Source organism: Mobula birostris, chromosome 1 (assembly GCF_030028105.1).
Source record: "Mobula birostris isolate sMobBir1 chromosome 1, sMobBir1.hap1, whole genome shotgun sequence".
NCBI lineage: Eukaryota > Metazoa > Chordata > Chondrichthyes > Myliobatiformes > Myliobatidae > Mobula > Mobula birostris.
In genome coordinates this window covers 141982099-142003739 of record NC_092370.1, presented here as the reverse complement: position 1 = coordinate 142003739, position 21641 = coordinate 141982099, and the positions used below count along the sequence as shown (strand labels likewise).

Sequence of the window (21641 nt, the reverse complement as noted above, 5' to 3'; positions counted from 1 at the left end):
ATTCCTTTTTCCACAGTGCATGACCACTCACTTCCCGACACTGTATTCCATCTGCTACTCCTCTGCTCATTCTCCAAATCTGGCTAAGTTCTTATTTCCTCAACACTACCTACCCCTCCAGTTATCTTTGTATCATCTGTAAACTTGGCCGTTAATTTCATCATCCAAATCATTGACACATAATGTGAAAAGTAGTGGTCCCGATACTGAACCCTACAGACCATCACGAATCACCAGCAGCCAATCAGATTAGGGCTCTTTATTCCCACTCTTTGCCTCCTGCCAGTCAGCCAACCCTCTATGCATGCTAGTATCTTTCCTTTAATACTATGGGCCTTGTTAAGCAACCTCATGTGCGATACCTTGACAAAGGCTTTCTGAAACCCAAGTAAACAACATTCACTGTCTATCCTGTCCGCTATTTCTTCAAAGAATTCCAACAGATTTGTCAAGCAAGATTTCTCCTTAAATAAACCGTGCTGGGATCCTGTACCAACCTGATTTTGCCAATATGCCTGCAGATTGAAATCCGCCAGGACTATCATATCATTGTCATTATTACATGCCTTTCTATCTCCGCTTGTAAATTGAAGCACACATCCTGGGTACTGTTCAGAAACCTGTATATAACTCCCATCGGGGTCTTTTTACCCTTGCAGTTCCTTAACTCTACCCACAAGGATTCTATATCTTCCAATCCTATGTCACCTCCTTCTAAGGATTTGATTTCATTATTTACCAACAGAGTATCCCACCTCCCTCTGCCTACCTGCCTGTCCTTTCAATACAATGTGTATCCTTGGATGTTAAGCTCCCAGTTATGATCTTCTTTTACCCATGACTCAGTGATGCCCACAACATCAAACCTCTGAATCTCTAATTGTGCTACAAAATGATCTACTCTATACACTGCATGCATTCAAAACATAACACCTTCCGTCCTGTATTCATCAACCTTTTTAATTTAGCCCTGATGTTACACTCCAACTCATCTCCCTGACTATCATTTGCCTGTCCTTCCTCACAGTCTCAACTATGCAATGCATCAACTTGTACACTAACTGCCCTATAGTCAGCACTATCACTCTGGTTCCCATCCCCCTGCAAATAAGTTTAAACCTTCCCCAACAGATATGAAAAACTTGCCCACAAGGATATTGGTCCCCCTCCATTTAGGTGTAACCCGTACTTTTTGTACGGGTCATACCTTCCCCAGAAGAGATCCCATTGATCCAGAAATCTGAAACCCTTCCCCCTGCACCACTTCCTCAGCCGCTCCATCTGTCTATCATTCTATTCCTGCCCTGACTAGCACATGGTACAGGGTGTAATCCAGAGATTACTACCTTGGAGATCCTGCTCCTCATCCTCTCCCCTAACTCCCTATATTCACTACGCAGGACCTCCTCCCCCTTTCTACTGATGTTATTGGTGTTAATGTGCACCATGACCTCTGGCTGCTCACCCTCCCGTCTGAAAACTTTCTGCAACCATCTTGATCCTAACACCTGGTAAGCAACACATGATTCTGGTCTCTCTTTTGCAGCCACAGAATCCCGTAGCTATTAAATCTCCTATCACTATCCCTCTGCCTGAATTTACTCTTCCCTGCTGAGCGTCAGAGCCGGACAAAGAACCACTGACCTGGATGCAGCTGGTGTACCCTGGGAGGTCATCTCCTGCAGCAGTATCCAAAGGGGAATCCAAAGTTGCAGAGGGGAATGGCCTCAGTGACTACCTACTCTCCTTACCTCTCCTGGTGGTTACCCATCTACTATCTACGCCTGCACTGTGGGTGTGACCGTATCAGCACATGTCTCATCTATGAGGTTTTCAGTCTCTGGATAATCCTGAGAGCATCCAGCTCCAGTTCCATTTTCTTGGCAATGTCAGTCAAGAGCTAAAGTTAGGTGCACTTCCTACAGGTGTAGTCATCAGGAACACTGCTATGTACCCTGAAATCAAACATCTCACAGAGAGAGCTTTCTACTGCCTGAACTACCAACCTGCCTGCACTTGTTATACCTCTAACTTCCCAAGCTTAACTTCTAGCCTGTACCTGTTCTTGCCAAAGCCTGTTGAGCCAAAGCCTAGTCACTCCAGCAATGTCCACTCCACTTTCACCCTACTTCATTTTATTGGCCTCTGCCGAGTGCCCAAGAGACCCTGAGCTCTTTTTAAACCTTGTGCTGCCTGACCAACAAATGACCTCTCACAATGGTTGCAGCCACCAAACAAAAATGCCCATTGCACCAATCGCCAGGACCCACTCTCCCCAGTTCTCCTGTCATCTACCTACACCGTCACTGGGGCTGGGAGATATCTACACTAACTGCAGCAGCATTGTGATGCCTGGCTTTCTTTCAAGTCAGTGAAAACCTAACTAAATAAAGGTTATATGTGAAAGTAACAAAGAAACTGGTGACATTGCAAATTGCCCTTTGTGTATAAGTGAGTGGTAGCATCTATGAGGAGTTGATGAGCCTGTGGCTAAATTAATATGGAATTATGGTGCAGACTCAATGGACCATAGGATGTTTCTGTACCAAATGACTCAATGGCATTAAATACTAGCTTTGCAACAAAAAAAGTTTATAAAACTGGCATTTTTCCACCAAATTAGTAAGTTTAATAATTATTTTACTTTAATAACTCTTGTGATTATTTTCTTCCTCAAAGTATCATTGTCTTTTTTACTGAAGAAAGATCAAAAACCATTCTGATTTCACTTAAGATGGAACAATTCTGTGTTGTAGAACATAGAACAGCACGGCACAGCACAGGCCCTTCAGCCCTTGGTGTTGTGCAGATCTGATTTAAAAAAGTAATTAAATACAGAACTGAACTAACCCCTCTGCCTAATAATGTCAATATTCCCTCCTTTCCTCACACATTCATGTGCGTATATTCTGCCCACTAGGCCTCTGTTGTATTTGCCTCCACTACCAACCCTACAGAACATTCCAGCCAATCACCACTCTCTGTGTAAAAAGAAACTTGCCCCTCTTAACTTTGAACTTCCCCACTCTCACCTTAAATGCATCTTCTCCAGTATTAGATATTTCAACCCTGAGAAAAAAATGAGATATCAACTGTCTGTCTATATCTCTTATAATCTCCCCTCAGACTCCACCAGTGAAAGCAACTCAAGTTTGTCCAATCTCTTCGTCAAGCACAAGCCCTCTAATCAAGGTAACATCCTGGTAAACCTCTCCTATGTCCTCTCCAAAGCCTCCACATCCTTCCCATTGCAGCCAGAGAAGATACACTGAAAGCTTTTGCCCCTCTTTCAAATAACTGGCAGCTATCACTACGGGGTTATTGAACCTGACAGTTCTAACACCGTCAACAGCCCGCCTACTCAAACTTCTAACCAATCCCTGTCGCTCTCCCTGAACCGAGCACTGCCACTCATCTAACAACTGAGAGATCTGCTCCGCCCATGTCTCGTACGCCTCCGCCCCTTTAGGGGTGGACAATATCACAAAAGCCAGGTGGAGCCTGCCATAGCTCGAACATTTATTCGCAGACACTATCTCTGAATCAGACCACTCTTTCTTCTCTCTCCTAACAGTATGGACAGCCCCTGGTCCCACCACCAACACGCATGCAGTAATAACCAACAATCCCACAGTGACACACATTACTGATTTAAATATGGCAATCACGCAGCATACCACTGAATTCAATCCCGGTCGAGCCCCCAAATGTAGCCCCCCCCAGTAAACCTCAGGCTCACTCAACTTGCTTTCGTCTAGGGGAAGCAGCTTTTGGCCCCGCCAAACTGTGTAATCAAGTTTGTGTAGATGCTGTGTGATGTACCCCACTCCGCCAAATAACAGACAATACACCAAATACGAGTAAATGATTACAATTTATAGATATTACCTGAAATATGTAATTAATAGAGATAAAATATAAAAGGAAAGTAAAAGGCGCCAAACTTATCAAAGTTCAACCTCTTGGTGCACAAACAGTTGGAGCTCTAGTAATGATCCTCTTTTCACCATTCGATCCCCTCTGACCACCTTGACCACCAGCTGGGACCAACCACGGTGGTCGACCAGACGCTGCACATGAGTCTGTCTTTGTCTCCTCTCCTTGCCGAAGACCCTGGACCTTGGACTCCGGCTCGGGGTCCGCCCCATTGGCCAGCTCACAGCATCGCGTCCAGTCTCTCTCTCTCTCTCTCCCCCCCATCGCGCCTTCTGCCCAAAAACCCGCGCATCACAATAGCTTACAGGCACACAAGAAAGAATAACATCCATCCCAATTGGTTAGCAACCGAACACAACTCCTCTATAACCCAAACAAGCTGCTAGCGAGATAACTTTCTCAGCAGTTAACATAACAAAGAAGCCATTTTGATTAGCCTATGCAGTAACATAAAAGAAGAAACTCCTTACACCATAATGAGCCAACCAGAATTAAGTGCAGTAGTACATTACTAAAGGTGTATGCCAACTGATCTGACAAAAACTGAAGAGACTAGCACCACGTTGTATTTAAACAAGTTATGTACAAGGGATGTAATGAAGTACACTCAGTGGCCACCTTATTAGTCATAGTCATAGTCATACTTTATTGATCCCAAGGGAAATTGGGTTTCGTTACAGTTGCATTAACCAAGAATAAAGTATAAATATAGCAATATAAAACCATAAATAATTAAATAATAATATGTAAATTATGCCAGATGGAAATAAGACCAGGACCAGCCTATTGGCTCAGGATGTCTGACCCTCCAAGAGAGGAGTTGTAAAGTTTGATAGCCACAGGCAGGAATGACTTCCTATGACGCTCAGTGCTGCATCTCAGTGGAATGAGTCTCTGGCTGAATGTACTCCTGTGCCCAACCAGTACATTATGCAGTGGATGGGAGACATTGTCCAAGATGGCATGCAACTTGGACAGCATCCTCTTTTCACCACCGTCAGAGAGTCCAGTTCCATCCCTACAACATCACTGGCCTTACGAATGAATTTGTTGATTCTGTTGGTGTCTGCTACCCTCAGCCTGCTGCCCCAGCACACAACAGCAAACATGATAGCACTGGCCACCACAGACTCGTAGAACATCCTAAGCATCGTCCGACAGATGTTAAAGGACCTCAGTTTCCTCAGGAAATAGAGACAGCTCTGACCCTTCTTGTCGACAGCCTCAGTGTTCTTTGACCAGTTCAGTTTATTGTCAATTCATATCCCCAGGTATTTGTAATCCTCCACCATGTCCACACTGACCCCCTGGATGGAAACAGGGGTCACTGGTGCCTTAGCTCTCCTCAGGTCCACCACCAGCTCCTTAGTCTTTTTCACATTAAGCTGTACATTAGGCACACCTGTACACCCGCTCATTAATGCAAACATCTAATCAACAAATCAGGTGACACCAACTCAGTGTATAAAAGCATGCAGACATGGTCAAGAGGTTCAGTTGTTGCTCAGACCAAATATCAGAATGGGGAAGAAATGCGATCTAAGTGACTTTGACAGTAGAATGATTATGGTGACAGATGGTGTGGTTTGAGTATCTCAGAAGCTGCTGATCTCTGGGGACGCTCACACCTCTAGAGTTTACAGAGAATGACTCAAAAAACAAAAACATCCAGTGAGCAGCAGTTCTGTGGGTGAAAATGCCCTGTTAATGAGAGAGGTCAGAGGAGAATGGCCAGACTGGTTCAAGCTGACAGGAAGGGGGCAGTAACTCAAATAACCACACATTATAACAGTGGTGTACAGAAGAGCTCTCTGAATGCACAGAATGTTGAACCTTGAAGTGGATGGGCTACAGTAACAGAAGATTGTATTGCCTAGAAATTGCAACCCAATTTCTCAGAAACTCTAGCTCATTCAAAGGATGCAATAGATAAACAAAGATACCACAGTGGGTGGCAATGATGATTTCAGCCATTGGCCTTCTGCTAAAAATTCGAGAATCTAAAGTATGCTTTAGTTACCCCTTTTTAGAGGCCAAGTTCAAGGAGACTATTGACGAGGGGAGCAATCAACCCACAGGGGGCAGGAGGCAGTGAAACCTAGCGATGGAAGGAAGGGGAGGCACAGATCAGGAAGGTACAACAGCTGGGAAGTTATAAGGGAGAAACTGGGAGACTGGCAGTCAGGAGTGCAACCCTCTGAGAATACGGCCCCGTTTCTCCTTCAGTACGCCAAAAAAGAAATCTTAAAAGACAAGGAATCTGTCTCCTCATGCAGGCTGATGCAAAAATCCCATTGAGGTACACAGATGACACACTCATCGGTGCTCAGTTGATACGAAATTATCCAGAAATTCACTGCAGGGAAAAAAAAATCCCTGACACAGCAATAAGAAGAACAGCATTATGCAACTGAATTTCTAGACGTGTCCTGTTTCAAGGTAAAGTGAAATTGCCTTGTTCTAACTCAGTACACTACAAAACTAAGTTGATTCGTACATTTCTGTCTTATTAGACCACACTGCATCATGCACTTTCTCACAATGACCAGTTAACCGCTTGGGCATGAGAGACCGCCACAGCTTCTTTCCTCTCAACAATGCTCCACTAGTAAGCTAACTGAAGTAACACAAACCTAGCACTAACAATATGTAGGTCGACACTGCAGTGCCAGTGATTCTGGGAGTCAAGTCCACAAAAACTCCATGGACTGCAATAAAAACAGAGGGCTGGAAATATTTAGCAGGCAAGGAAGCACCTTTCAAGAGCGAAGCAAAGTTCACATTTCAAGTCAATGACCCTTCATCAGATTTCACTGTTTTAAATCATTAACCCCGTTCCTCTTTCCACCGACGCTGTCTGCTGCTGATTGCAGCAGCTCTCTCTCTCTTCTTTTTTAATTCAGATTTCCCGCACCTGCATTTTGTTTGTGCTTCACTTCATCTACTGTTACATATGTCACGTGTAAGTCTTTCATAAAATTAACAAACGCAGAAAAAGAAGAATGGACAAAACCAGAATTTATAAACACAAGAGATTCTGCAGGTGCTGGAAATCCAGAGTAACACACACACACAAAATGCTGGAGGAACTCAGCAGGCCAGGCAGCGTCTGTGGAGAAGGACGAGAGTTGATGCTTTGGGCTGAGTCCCTTCATTGGGACTGGAAGGGGAGGGGAGAAGAAGCCAGAATAAGAAGCTGGGGGAGGGAAAGGAGTACAAGCTGGAAGGTGCCAGGTGAAGTCAGATGGGTGGGGGAGGAGCAGATGAAGTGAGAAGCTGGGAGGTGATAGGTGGGAAAGGTAAAGGGCTGAAGAAGGAATCCAAAAAGGAGAGGAGAGTAGACCATGGGCGAAAGCGAAGGAGGAGAGGCACCAAGGGGGGGAGATGATAGGCAGGTAAGGAGAAGAGAACAGGTAAGACTGGGGCCAGAGTGAGGAACATAAGAAGAGAGAAGGGGGAGGGTGAAAACAGAATTTATTCAGTTTCATTCTAAACAAAACAGCACTAAAACTCAATCAATGCACAGGAACATTTTCCTCTTCTCTGGGAATGGCACTGAAATTAAACTTCTAACCAATAATTATTTTCTTTTTTTAATGATGTAGTCTTCACACTTCTGCACTTTATTTCAGCCAAGGTTTCTAACAGCATCAGCCATTACTGAACTTAAGAGGAAGAACATAAGGGAGACAGATTTCTTAATGACTGGAATACAATGGGTGGCAACTGGCTGGATAAAATGTTCTCTTAGGTATGCCAGCACAGACAATTAATTATTACTAGCATTCGTTTAAGGTCTTGCCTGCACCAGCAGTGACATTCAAAACACATCAGCAGAACCTTCTCATAGAGGAATTCTAGTGTGCATAAAGTCAATTTTGCTACATTTGCAACTTACTTTCTTAATTTACTTCTATGAAATTACACAGAAAACAAAATTTCATGCATGTTTTATACTAAAATAAGCAACTGTTTTCCTTTATTTTACATGGGAGGTAAAGTCAAAGAAATAAAACCTTGGCCTCGTATTTGTGGAGCTTCAAAATTCACCTATTTGCCTTTTTACTCCACCTAAAACAGAAATGGCTCTCTGGATGCCAGCTTAGCAGTTGATCTAAAATTAGTTTAATGGCTTACCATGTTTAATGAAGATGACAGGAAAGTGCAACTTTTGCCTACCAATACTAATGCAAAACAAAAGAAAAATTGCACAATTTTGCATAGACATCAACATTATTCTGCACATGCTGTAAATCCAGAGCAAAACACCAACTACTGGAGGACCTCAGTTGGTCAGACAGCATCAATGGAGAGAATGAACAATCAATGTTTTGGGCCAAGCCACTTGGGTCATGACCTAAAATGTCAACAGTTTATTCCCCTCCATCAATGCTGCCTGATCTCCTGAGTTCCTCCAGCAAGTTGTGCGTTGCATAGACAAGAGTTCCGTTCATTTTAATGCAAGTGCCATACCTGTCCGTGGGTATCTCACTGGCAGTCTGCATTGAATGCTGCTTCACCCCTGAACCATTTTTGATTGTATCTTGTCGCGTGAGCCCTTGAGGTCTGTTTTTGTCTGACGCTGGTGTAGAAATGTCCCCTGAGGGTAAAGGACCTTGGAATTGGGAATGCTCCTGTAGTTTTGCTTTCTTTTCCTGTGGCGCTTCTTCATTCGTGTGGGCCAGTCCCATCGTGGACTCGGTCAGGCTGGTCTCCTGCGGTATGTTTGGTCCACTGCTGTAGAACCAGGCCCCCGATTTTGTGAGGATTTCCTGTTGTTTTCGGCACAAGTTACACACCCACATCACCTGAGACAAGAAAATTAGGTTATTCCGGGTACCGTAACTGAAGTAATTCCAAAAACAAGATATTAACCCTTCTGAATAAAAATAAGTTAAGTTTAACCTGCTGTCAAATAAGCTATTAATCTAGCAGATGTATATCACAATTAAAGGTGAATTTATGCACATAATAAATATACATGATGTAAATATATTAACATTTATATTTAAACAGCAGTGGTTAGGATTTTCTTTCTTTCTACTCTCTTTACTGCCTTTCCTTCTTCAGCCAGGAATAAGCTAGAGAACTGTGAATTGCTATCAATGCCTTGTCTATAAATCAATCCAAACATGACAAATCCATCTACTGTAAATAGACAAGATGGGATGTCAGCTAAAATTGCAATTCAAGCCTAATTTCAATCTCAATCTACTATGCTTAACTTTTCTGATCAAAAGTAATGCAATACTTGAGAACACTACCTCGAGTATTAAAAAATGCTTGTATATTGCATATCAAATTTTGCCATGTACTTATATTTTGTTCAGCAGATATGTAATATGCTATTCTCTTGGCCACAAGCTAAAGGTTATACCATTACAGAAGGTCAGAGAAGGAGGTGTGTGCTCAATTTTCTAAGTTCAAAGTTCAAGATTCAGACAAACTCAAACAAAACAAAACTGTGGTGCCCAATAAGAATATATTCGAGAAACTGAAAAAAAACACTACAGTACAGGAAAACTTTAAATCCGGTTACATTTTTCTTCTCATTAGTTTCTCACTGTTGCTTTATTCAGTCTCCCTCTCAAGTAGTAAGCAGAAATACAGTGCTTTTCAACAGGAACATTAATTTGTGTCTCAAGATGGGTGTATAATATGAAAAGATGATCTGGCACTGGAGAGGGTCCAGAGGAGATTCACAAGGATGATTCCAGGAATGAAAGGGTTATTAAATGAGGAATAATTGATGGCTCTGGGTCTGTGCTTGCTGGAATTTAGAAGGATGATGGGGGAATCTCATTGAAACATTTCCAATGTTAAAAGGCCTAGACGGAGTAGATGTGGAAAAAAATGTTTCCCATGGTGGGGGAGTCTAGGACAAGCATACATATTCTCAGGGTAGAGGGTCATCCAATTAAAACAGAGATGTGGAGAAATTTCTTTAGCCAGAGGGTGGAGAATTTGTGGAATTTGTTACCATATGCAGCTGTGGAGGTCAGGTTGTTGGGTGTATTTAAGGCAGAGTTTGATAGGTTCTTGATTGGACCCGGCATCAAAGGTTACAGGGTGAAGGCCAAGAAGTGGGACTGAGGAGGGGAAGAAAAAGATCAGCCATAATTGATGGTGGAGCAGACTTGATGGGCCAAATGGCCTAATTCTGCTCCTATGTCTCTTGATCTTATGGTCTTATAATAGATTGGGCTCAGATGATCAGACGGACAGGAACTCTGTTAGTAGAACCAGGAGTGGTCTTGGTGCTTGGCAATTTTGGAATCAGTACCTTGCCATTAGGAAATAAGTTACTTCCCGATTTATCATGTTTTGTGAAGATCAGTCACATCGGAGAGGAAGTTCAATAAGTTGACGAATGACAAGATGGCGCGGGTGGTCATCAGTGATGTTCTATGAGCTGCCTGATGTGGCAGTTTTATCAAACTCATGTTGAATTTGTCCTAGTTGGGCGGTCTTTCATTGATTCTGTTATCGTTAATATTTAATAGAGTTTTTGTATATGCCCACAAGAAAATAAATCTCAGGGTTGTATATGGATACATATATGTACAGTACTTTGATAATAAAATTTACTTTGAACTTTAACTGGGATATCGAGGAGCAGATAGGGAAACAGATCCTGGAAAGGTGTAATAATAACAGAGTTGTCGTGATGGGAGATCTTAATTTCCCAAATATCGATTGGCATCTCCCTAGAGCAAGGCGTTACGATGGTGTGGAGTTTGTTAGGTGTGTTCAGCAAGGTTTCTTGACACAATACGAAAGGTAAGCCTACAAGAGGAGAGGCTGCACTTGATTTGGTATTGGGAAATGAACCTGGTCAGGTGTCAGATCTCTCAGTGCGGGAGCATTTTGGAGATAGTGACTTTAATTCTATCTCCTTTACAATAGCATTGGAGAGAGATAGGGACAGACAAGTTAGAAAAGCATTTAATTGGAGTAAGGGGAATTATGAGGCTCTCAGGCAGGAAATTGGAAGCTTAAACTGGAAATAGATGTTCTCAGAGAGAAGTACGGAAGAAATGTGGCAAATATTCAGGGGATATTTGTGTGGAGTTCTGCATAGGTATGTTCCAATGAGACAGGGAAGTTATGGTAGGGTACAGGAACCGTGGTGTACAAAGGCTGTAATAAATCTAGTCAAGAAGAAAAGAAAAGCTTACAAAAAGTTCAAAGAGCTAGGTAATGTTAAAGATCTAGAAGATTATAAGGCTAATAGGAAGGAGCTTAAGAAGGAAATTAGGAGAGCCAGAAGGGGCCACGAGATGGCCTTGGCGTGCAGGATTAAAGAAAACCCCAAGGCATTCTACAGGTATATGAAGGGCAAGAGGATAAGATGTTAAAGGATAGGGCCTATCAAGTGTGACAGTGGGAAAGTGTGTATGGAACCAGAGGAAATAACAGAGGTATTTAATGAATACTTTACTTCAGTATTCTCTGTGGAAAAGGATCTTGGTGATTGTAGAGATGACTTGCAGCAGACTGAAAAGCTTGAGCATGTAGATATTAAGAAAGAGGATGTGCTGAAGCTTTTGGAAAGCATCAAGTTGGATAAGTCGCCAGGACTGGATGAAATGTACCCCAGGCTACTGTGGGAGGCGAGGGAGGAGATTGCTGAGCCTCTGGTGATGATCTTTGCATCATCAATGGGGACAGGAGAGTTTCTAGAGGATTGGAGGGTTGCGGATATTGTTCTTTTATTCAAGAAAGGGAGTAGAGATAGCCCAGGAAATTATAGACCAGTGAGTCTTACCTCAGTGGTTGGTAAGTTGATGGAGAAGATCCTGACAGGCATGATTTATGAACAATTAGAGAGGTATAATATGATTAGGAATAGTCAGCATGGCTTTGTCAAGGGCAGGACGTGCCTTATGAGCCTGATAGAATTTTTTGAGTATGTGACTAAACACATTGATGAAGGAAGAGCAGTAGATATAGTGTATATGGATTTCAGCAAGGCATTTGATAAAGTACCCCATGCAAGGCTTATTGAGAAAGTAAGGACGCATGGGATCCAAGGGGACATTGCTTTGTGGATCCAGCACTGGCCTGCCCACAGAAGGGAAAGAGTGGTTGTAGATGGGTCATATTCTGCATGGAGGTCAGTCACCAGTGGAGTGCCTCAGGGATCTGTTCTGGGACCCTTACTCCTTGTGACTTTTATAAATGACCTGGATGAGGAAGTGGAGGGATGGGTTAGTAAGTTTGCTGATGACACAAAGGTTGGAGGTGTAGTGGATAGTGTGGAGGGCTGTCGGAGGTTACAGCGGGACATTGATAGGATGCAAAACTGGGCTGAGAAGTAGCAGATGGAGTTCAACTCAGGTAAGTGTGAAGTGTTTCATTTTGGTAGGTCAAATATGATGGCAGAATATAGTATTAATGGTAAGACTCTTATTAATGGAGGATCAGAGGGATCTTGGGGTCCGAGTCCATAGGATGCTCAAAGCAGCTGCGCAGGTTGACTAAGGTAAGAAGGCATACGATGTACTGGCCTTCATCAATCGTAGAATTGAATTTAGGAGCTGAGAGGTAATGTTGCAGCTATATAGGGCCCTGGTCAGACCCCACTTGGAGTACTGTGCTCAGTTCTGGTCACCTCACTACAGGTAGGATGTGGAAGCCATAGAAAGGGTGCAGGGGAGATTTACAAGGATGTTCCCTGGATTAGGGAGCGTGTCTTATGAGAATAGGTTGAGAGAACTTAGCCTTTTCTCCTTGGAGTGATGGAGGACGAGAGGTGACCTGATAGAGGTGTATAAGGTGATGAGAGGCATTGATTGTGTGGATAGTCAGAGGTCTTTTCCCAGGACTGAAATGGTTGCCACAAGAGGACACAGGTTTAAGGTGCTGGAGACTAGGTTCAGAGGAGTTGTCAGGGGTAAATTTTTTACTCAGAGAGTGGTGAGTGCATGGAATGGGCTGCCAGCAGCGGTGGTGGAGACAGATACGATAGGGTCTTTTAAGAGGCTTTTGGATAGGTCCATGGAGCTTAGATAAATAGAGGGCTATAAGTAAGCCTAGTAATTTCTAGGATAGGAATATGTTCAGCACCACTTTGGGCTGAATGGCCTTATTGTACTGTAGGGTTTCTATATTTCTATGTTTCTATGTTTGTATTTAAGCTTTGAGAAGGTTTCTTAGCATTGAGGCAATAAGGTAAAAAATGGTCTTGTCCCTGGGTTGAGGTCACGTTCCATTTGATGGATAAACCAGACAAATATTACTCAAGTATTATAAGCTGAAACAAGAGACACTTCTAAGTTATTAAAAGAATCATACTCAAAGAAAGTTAATGCTGCACATATTTGGAATCTAACTTTTAAAACTCAGAGTTGTTATCAATAACTTTTGATAGTTTGAAAAAAGGAAGAGTACAGAATTTTCAAAAGTTGAAGCCGTAGTATAAATATATTAAAGAAGGTACTCAAACAATTCATTTTTTAATACACATGGTTAGTCTCTAATACACATGGTTAGTCTCTTGTAAAATTTTTAATCACTGAATTTTCAGAGCTGTTTTCCCATTCATCAAGTAGTTCCTGAAACTCCAAAAGTAATACTTAATTATGTTTGCAAGACCTTCCCAGAACTTCCATCTTTCTTCTGGTCAAGCAACATGCCTTTATTGTTACATACTTTCTTATTGACTTTACAAAGATCTCTACAGTCAGAAAAGATATAAATTATGTATGATTTGAGTGGTTTAAATTCTGTTTTTACTATTTTTTTACTGTCAATTTTTTGCTGTTAGCTTAAACTTACTGATAATACCATTTTGTAACTGATCAGATGCATGAATAGACAAATTTTGTGTCAGACAGGAACTGTTGCGGTATCTCAACTGGCAGTCAGTTGAAAAGTAGAGTCATAGAGTCATTGAGCACCGCAGCACAGAAATAGACCCTGTGGCCGATTTAGTCTGTGCTGAATAGTCTGTTTGGTCAGCATTACATCATATATCTGCAAACTGATTACCCTTTGCACTCAATGTCAGTATGACGAAGCAATTGATTGTGGATTTCAGGAAGAGTAGGTCAAGGCAACACAGACCAGTCTTCATCGAGGGATCAACAGTAGAAAAGAGTGAGCATTTTCAGGTTCCTGGGTGTTAATAACTCTGAAGATCTAATCTGGGCCCAACATATCAATGCAATTACAAGAAGGCACAACAGCAACTATATTTCATAGATGTTTGAAGAAACTATGTCACCAAAGATACTTGTAAATTTCTACAGATGCACTGTGGAGACCATTTGCCAACTGGTATGGAGGGCCCAGTGCACAGGATTGGGAAATAGCTGCAGAAAGTTGTAAACTCAGCCAGCTCCACCATGGGTAATGGTCTCACTTTCAAAAGGCAATGCCTCAAAAATGCAGCAAACATGATTAAGGACCCACATCATGCAGTACAGCCCTCTTCCCATTGCTACCATCAGGGAGGAGGTACAGGAGCCTAAAGATACATACTCAACGTTTCAGAAACAGCTTCTTTTCCTCCACCAACACTTCTCTGAATGGACAATGGACCCATGAGCACTCAGTATTCCCCCCCCCACTCCTTTTGCACAACTTACTTAATTTCAATATATATTTCTATTTTAATTTAATTTTCTGGTTTTATTATTATGTTTTGCAATGTACTGCTGCTGCAAAACAACAGATCTCACCACATATGCCGATGATAATAAACTGGACTGGATTCTGATTCTGATTTATGTTCTCCAATGGTATTTTGGAGTAGAAGGATCCAATACTGGCAAATAGTCAACAGGACTAATATGGCAGTGAGCAGAAGGGCAAAACAGTTAGCATGGCTGTGTGGAGCCAAAGGGTTTATTTTGATGCTGTATAACCTAGAGACTTTGGCATTATTGAAGGAAGCAATAATGGCAGGGCATATTCTGCCCAAACTCAGAACTCCCATGAATCTTTCCTAGTATACGAAATGTACTTTAGTCTTAGCATGTGTGTTTTTGCAGTTTTTGCCATGGTTAGTGGTGGAAATCACACTCAATGCAGAGACTTTAGATTTCCGCTCCTGACAATCCTGTTGGTGAATGTACAGTCTCTGGAAAATACAACTAAAGATATCAGAGCAAGATTGCTGTACCAGAGGGATATCAGTGACTGTTGTTATTTTACTTCATGGAAACAGGGCTACCCCCTGCCATTTTGGATGCTTCACCATTCTCCACCAAAAGCAGACAGCTCAGGCTTTTAAAGGTTTAGGAAGTGGAGTAAGCTTTATGATTAATTCTTCGTGGTCTACAGACAAGGTAGTACTATGTCCTGCTCAATTGACCTGGAACATCTAGCTGTCAAATGTTGTCTATTTTATCTGTTGAGAGAGTTTTTTGCCATCTTCCTGGTAGTGGTTTGCATATTCAGGGATTCATCTTTGAATCTGAATAAACATTTGTTACCAACTTCATCACAATCTGTGTGGATGTGTGTGTGTCTTCGAGAACATACAGACATACCCAAATCAAAAGCTGTGATGAGCCAAGAGATTTGTGGTCTGCTGAGAGGGAGATCTGTGGCATTCAAGGCCAGTGATCCAGAATTATGCAAGAGGTCCAAGTATGGCCTATGGAAGGCTATGGAAGGTGAGAAAAGCAATTCCAATGCCATTATTAAGGACCCTCATCACCCAGGACATGCCCTCTTCTCATTGCTACCATCAAGGAGGAGGTATGGGAAACTGAAGACACACATTCAACATTTCAGGAACCGTTTCTTCCCCTCTGCCATCAGATTTCTGAATGGACAATGAACCCATGAACTCTATCTCCGTACTTTTCCCTCTCATTTTGCACTACTTACTTAATTTTTATATATATACTTTTTATTATAATTTATAGTTTTTATTACTATGTATGGCAATATACTGCTGTTGCAAAACAACACATTTCATGACATCGGCCAGTGATATTAAACCTGATTCTGTGTGTGTTGACTCAGACTCCCAAACATGTCCTCCCCGGCCATTGTCCAGTTCCAGGACGTCTCCAGTGTTTTTAAGTCTGTCAAGGTAGACCATCCTTAATTTTCAGCTGTAGGTTTTCCCTCTCTGTCCTCCAGCTCGTAGATTTGCAGACTTCTGAGCTTTATCTAAAATCTGTCCTGTTTACCCAGGAGGACACTAATACCCTATATACTAAGTTTACTAGGACTCCAAGAGTAATCAGATCAACCCCATGTCAACTCCAAAAGTAAACCTTATTATGCGAAGTATCAGAAAGATTATTAGGGAGCAGCAACGTAAAATATGTTCTTTTACACTGTGCATAAACATGCACTGTCTAACTTCAGGTGCTTGCAGGATCTGTGGTCCCAATTTCATTCAGTGGCTTTCAGTTCGACATTTATATTATCCAAGGTGATGAATGGGTTCTGTTTCTACAGAAGTCATAAATCACTTTTGTCCATAAGTCATAAAATACACATGAATCTCTCAATATTCCTGGTGTCATAATATCTTCACAACTTTGTAATGATTAGCAACAAGATCAGTAAGACTGATAAGAAACAACTTTAATAGAGACAGATAGAGATACGTAGATGTGGAGATAGAGAGAGAGAGAGAGAGAGAGAGAGAGAGAGAGAGAGAGAGAAATGAATGACTGTATATACATATGCTGAATTTAACAAATGCTTCTTAATATGTAGGGGTGTCCAGAAGTCAGGCGATTGTAACTCAGAGATAGCCTACAGTATAGAACTTTGGCACCCTCTAGTGGTCAATCATTATCATTTTTTTTTATGAGCTATAGAAATTAAAAATTATGCAAATGAATGGGGATGGGTGTCAGTAGCCGGGGGTGGGGGAAGAAGCCAATTTCTAAAGGTGCTTCTTGTTTTTGTAAGCACATAAATTAATGAATAAATACAGCACTAGTATCAAATAGTATATTTATTTCCAGATTGCGAAATGCTGATGGTTCTTGGACCAGAGTGCAGAAATTAAGCAAATGGACCCACAAGGGCAATGAAGGAATCTGAGATGACACAGCCACAAACTTGCGTAAGTAAACTAAATCATTCATTTACTAAAGTTCCACCTTTAACGTTTCTGTAAGCTAATACTGGACATTTAAACTGAGGTCTGGGAACAGTTGATCCCACGCTGTCAATCGTCTGAAGCTAACTCTGGTGGAACAAGTTAACAGAGAGATGGAATCAATGTGGTAGCATTTTGTATGTACAATCCAGTTCCTTCATTTACCTCCTGATAATGTGATTACATTTCAAACATTACAACAGGTAGCAAATGTGGGTAGCAACAGGTACCAAGGTGTTCTGCAGACGCTATAAGAGGCCCTGCAATTGTGAAAAGAAAACAAACACTAAATTAAAAATGAAAAGGAACGTATTCCTTACTTGGAAATTATTTCACAAATGCTTATCTTCTGTGTGAAGTAATGCAGAAAATGAGAAAATACAGAGATAATGCACCATAAAATCGACCTGATCAGAACTTCATTGAAGCAATTATGAACTTCGGAGTAAACAACGGGCTGGGTGAAAGTGCTGTTCTTAAGTCAGAAGCTTGCTCAAGTCAAGTGCTAGTACAGCAGCAAACGGTGGCCTCGGATGAGTCCAGACACAAAGTACAAAGGTCCTGAGCCAAGGGTCCTCATTCTATTCACCTCCGTCCCCACAGCTTAACGTGATCTAAATGTGAAATGAATGCAGTTGCTGACCTCAATGGAAAATTAAAGTCTTTTTGTTAGTCATTGTTTATTAATTTTACATAACTTTCAAATTTTTAATTATTTTCAGGAACTTGGTATTTTATAAGTAAATTATTTTGTTAGATTTTTAAAAATATTTAAATAGCTTTGAACTGTTTTTAAAAAACAGTTCAGTCAGAGACACGTGAACAGTTTAAAGAGACAACAATTAAAAAAACCAGTAAGGTGTCTGTCAGCAGGGAAACAGGATCCACTTCCTGGGACCAGGACACACTACTTTGAGTGGGAAACTTGCATTGACTTCAAGGTTTCCCTATTGTAGGAGCCATGTATCTGTTTTTTATCTGTATTATATTTTGTGTTGCACATTTATTATGGGTAGTTAGTCATGTGGGTTGGGGCTTGATAGAAGCGAAGAGTTTAGTTACGTTTTCATGCTTTGTCTTTCGTTCAGTCTAGCTTTGGGTACAGCCAGAGAGTTGGCTGGGAGTGCTATCTTTTTGTTGACTGCTTAAGCATGCTTAAGACTGCTTAAATTCTCTGGAATGTGCTTGAATATTCTTGAATGTATTTAAGATTTATTTGTTTATTTATTTATTATTTATTTTTCTCTTCTATATTATGTATTGCATTGAACTGCTGCTGCTAACTTCATGGCCCATGTCAGCAATAATAAACCTGATTCTGATCCTGAAAAAAAAAATGCTTGGCTTAAATACATTTAATACGCTAAGACTGTTTAGCTTCATTAGGTTTATCATTTCAAGATTGTTTGCTTTGTTAGTTTCTTTAAAAAAATATCAAATTTATTCTTTGACATTGGAACTTCATTTTTGGATGGATGGTGCATTAAACAAAGTGGTTTTGGTTTGTTTGAAAGTAACTGCTACACCTATATTCTTAGTTTGAGTGATTAAGTATTTTAAAATATAACAGATTTTAAAAGAAAACTTTTTCAAAAACATATTTCAGCTTCTTTAATCGTGTGTATACATTTTAATTTTTATTTTGCATTCAGTAAAATTTTATATTCTGAGCTAAAATATACACACTTTCCATTTAATTTTGTGGGAATTAGAACCATAGAACATTACACACAGAAACAGGTCTTTTGGCCCTTCTTGGCTGTGCCGAACCATTTTTCTGCCTAGTCCCACTGACCTGCACCTGGACCATATCCTTCCATACACCTCTCATTCATGTACCTGTCCAAGTTTTTCTTAATTGTTAAAAGTGAGCCCGTATTTACCACTTCATCTGGCAGCTCATTCCACACTCCCACCATCTCTGTGTGAAGAAGCCCCCCCCCCCGCAATGTTCCCTTTAAACTTTTCCCCCTTCACCCTTAACCCATGTCCTCTGCTTTTTTTCTCCCCTAGCCTCAGTGGAAAAAGCCTGCTTGCATTCACTCTATCTATACCCATCATAATTTTATATACTTCTATCAAATCTCCGCTCATTCTTCTACGCTCCAGGGAATAAAGTCCTAACCTATTCAACCTTTCTCTGTAACTCAGTTTCTCAAGTCCTGGCAACATCCTTGTAAACCTTCTCTGCACTCTTTCAACCTTATTAATATCCTTCCTGTAATTTGGTGACCAAAACTGTACACAATACTCCAAATTCGGCCTCACCAATGCCTTTTACAACCTCACAAAAACATTCCAACTCTTATACTCAATACTTTGATTTATAAAGGCCAATGTACCAAAGGCTCTCTTTATGACCCTATCTACCTGTGATGCCACTTTTAGGGAATTTTGTATCTGTATTCCCAGATCCCTCTGTTCTACTACACTCCTCAGTGCCTTACCATTTACCTTGTATGTTCTACCTTGGTTTGTCCTTCCAAAGTGCAATACCTCACACTTGTCTGTATCAAACTCCACCTACCATTTTTCAACTCATTTTTCCAGCTGGTCCAAATCTCTCTGCAAGCTTTGAAAGCCTTCCTCACTGTCCACTACACCTCCAATCTTTGTATCATCAGCAAATTTGCTGATCCAATTTACCACATTATCATCCAGATCATTGATATAGATGACAAATAACAAAGGACCCAGCACTGATCCCTGTGGCACACCACTAGTCACAGGCCTCCACTCAGAGAAGCAATCCTCCACTACCACTCTCTAGCTTCTTCCATTGAGCCAATGTCTAATCCAACTTACTACCTCTCCATGTATATCTAGTGATTAAATTTTCCTAACTAACCTCCCATGCGGGACCTTGTCAAAGGCCTTACTGAAATCCATGTAGACAACATCCACTGCCTTCCCTTCATCAACCTTCCTGGTAACCTCCTCGAAAAACTCTAATAGATTGGTTAAACATGACCTACCACGCACAAAGCCATGTTGACTCTCCCTAATAAGTCCCTGTCTATCCAAATACTTGTAGATCTTATCTCTCAGTACTCCTTCCAATAATTTACCTACTACCGACATCAAACTTACCGGCCTATAATTTCCCAGAATACTTTTAGAGCCTTTTTAAAATAACGGAACAACATGAACTATCCTCCAATCCTCCGGCACCTCACCCGTAGATACCGACATTTTAAATATATCTGTCAGGGCCCCTGCAGTTTCAACACTAGTCTCCTTCAAGGTCTGAGGGAATACCCTGACGGGTCCTGGGGATTTATCTACTCTGATTTGCCTCAAGATAGCAAGTACCTCCTCCTCCTCAATCTGTATAGGTTCCATGACCTCACTACTTGTTTGCCTTATTTTCTTTCACTCCATGCCAGTTGCCTTAGTAAATACAGATGCAAGAAACCCATTTAAGATCTCCCCCATTTCTTTTGGTTCCATACATAGCCGATCACTCTGATCTTCAAGTGGACCAATTTTATCCCTTACTATCCTTTTGCTCTTAATATACCTGTATAAGCTCTTTAGATTATCCTTCACCTTGACTGCCAAACCAACCTCATGTCTTCTTTTAGCCCTCCTGATTTCTTTCTTAAGTTTTTTTTGCACTTTTTATACTCCTCAAGCACCTAATTTGCTTCCTGTTTCCTATACATGTCATACATCTCTCTCTTCTTCTTTATCAGAGTTCCAATATCCCTTGAGAACCAAGGTTCCTCATTTCTTCAAATTTGGCCTTTTTCCAATTCTTTGGTGAACAAGCCTAACAGCCTCATGACTGTTGGATTCCAGAGATCCTGTTGATTTGATGCCTAATGAAAATTGATGTTAGCCCAGAGATCACAAGATCTGTGTTTTCAGCTTTCTCTGTAGTCAATGGTGAGTGTCGTCACCTTACTATTTATTGCAAAGTACAGGGTAATGTATACTCTTCAAAAATCAAAGCAGGAAGAAACTGAGTCACTCAAACCACTCAGATTGCATCACAGCAATTATGTTTTTAGTGTAGTGATTACCTTGCTGGTAAGAATAACACAAATATTAGTTCAAATCACACTATAGAAATCAGCATTTATGCTTCAGTAAGGTATAACCTAGAAATAAAAAAGTATCTATTAGGTGGAAAAATCTTCACAAAGCTGCTAATACACCATTGGCTCATTCTGATGAGGGGTCTCAGTTTGAAACGTTGACTATTTATTCCTCTCCATAGATGCTGCCTGACCTGCTGAATTCCTCCAGCATTTTGTATGCGTTACGCTGGATTTCCAGCATCCATACAATTTCTTGAGTTTATGACTGGCTCATTCTGCAAGGAAGCCTTTCATCCTTACTTATCTCCTTTCCCACATCAATATACGTGACCTTAACTAGCCCTTTGGTGTGGCCAGCCAAGTTAAAGGACAAACAATATCTTTCAGGTCATCCAGGAAGGATGGTCCAGTCATCAAAGTTCCCATTCCCAGCAGAAGGTTCGAAAAAAAGTATGTTAATTTTTAACTGTATATTTTCCATCTGGGAATTGGCAAATTTTAGTAATTCCCGGTCAATATTCCAATTCAATGGCTGCTATCCATTGCAAAGTTTCGTTAAAATATTGTTTCAAATAAAATAAATT

General features: G+C 41.1%; 1 protein-coding gene across 23 annotated transcripts in view; it reads right to left on the bottom strand.

Moving 5' to 3' along the window:
* Window positions 1-21641, bottom strand: part of rims2a (regulating synaptic membrane exocytosis 2a) — a 1105394-nt gene that overhangs the window by 648731 nt on the left and 435022 nt on the right. For 22 of the 23 annotated variants that reach the window (XM_072262764.1, XM_072262846.1, XM_072262801.1 and 19 more), the window contains one exon: window positions 8410-8744. In XM_072262764.1, the coding sequence (XP_072118865.1) occupies window positions 8410-8744 (335 nt within the window). Of the gene's footprint in view, window positions 1-7906; window positions 7914-8409; window positions 8745-21641 lie in introns of all 23 variants that reach the window. The other variant, XM_072262891.1, reaches the window with a different exon arrangement.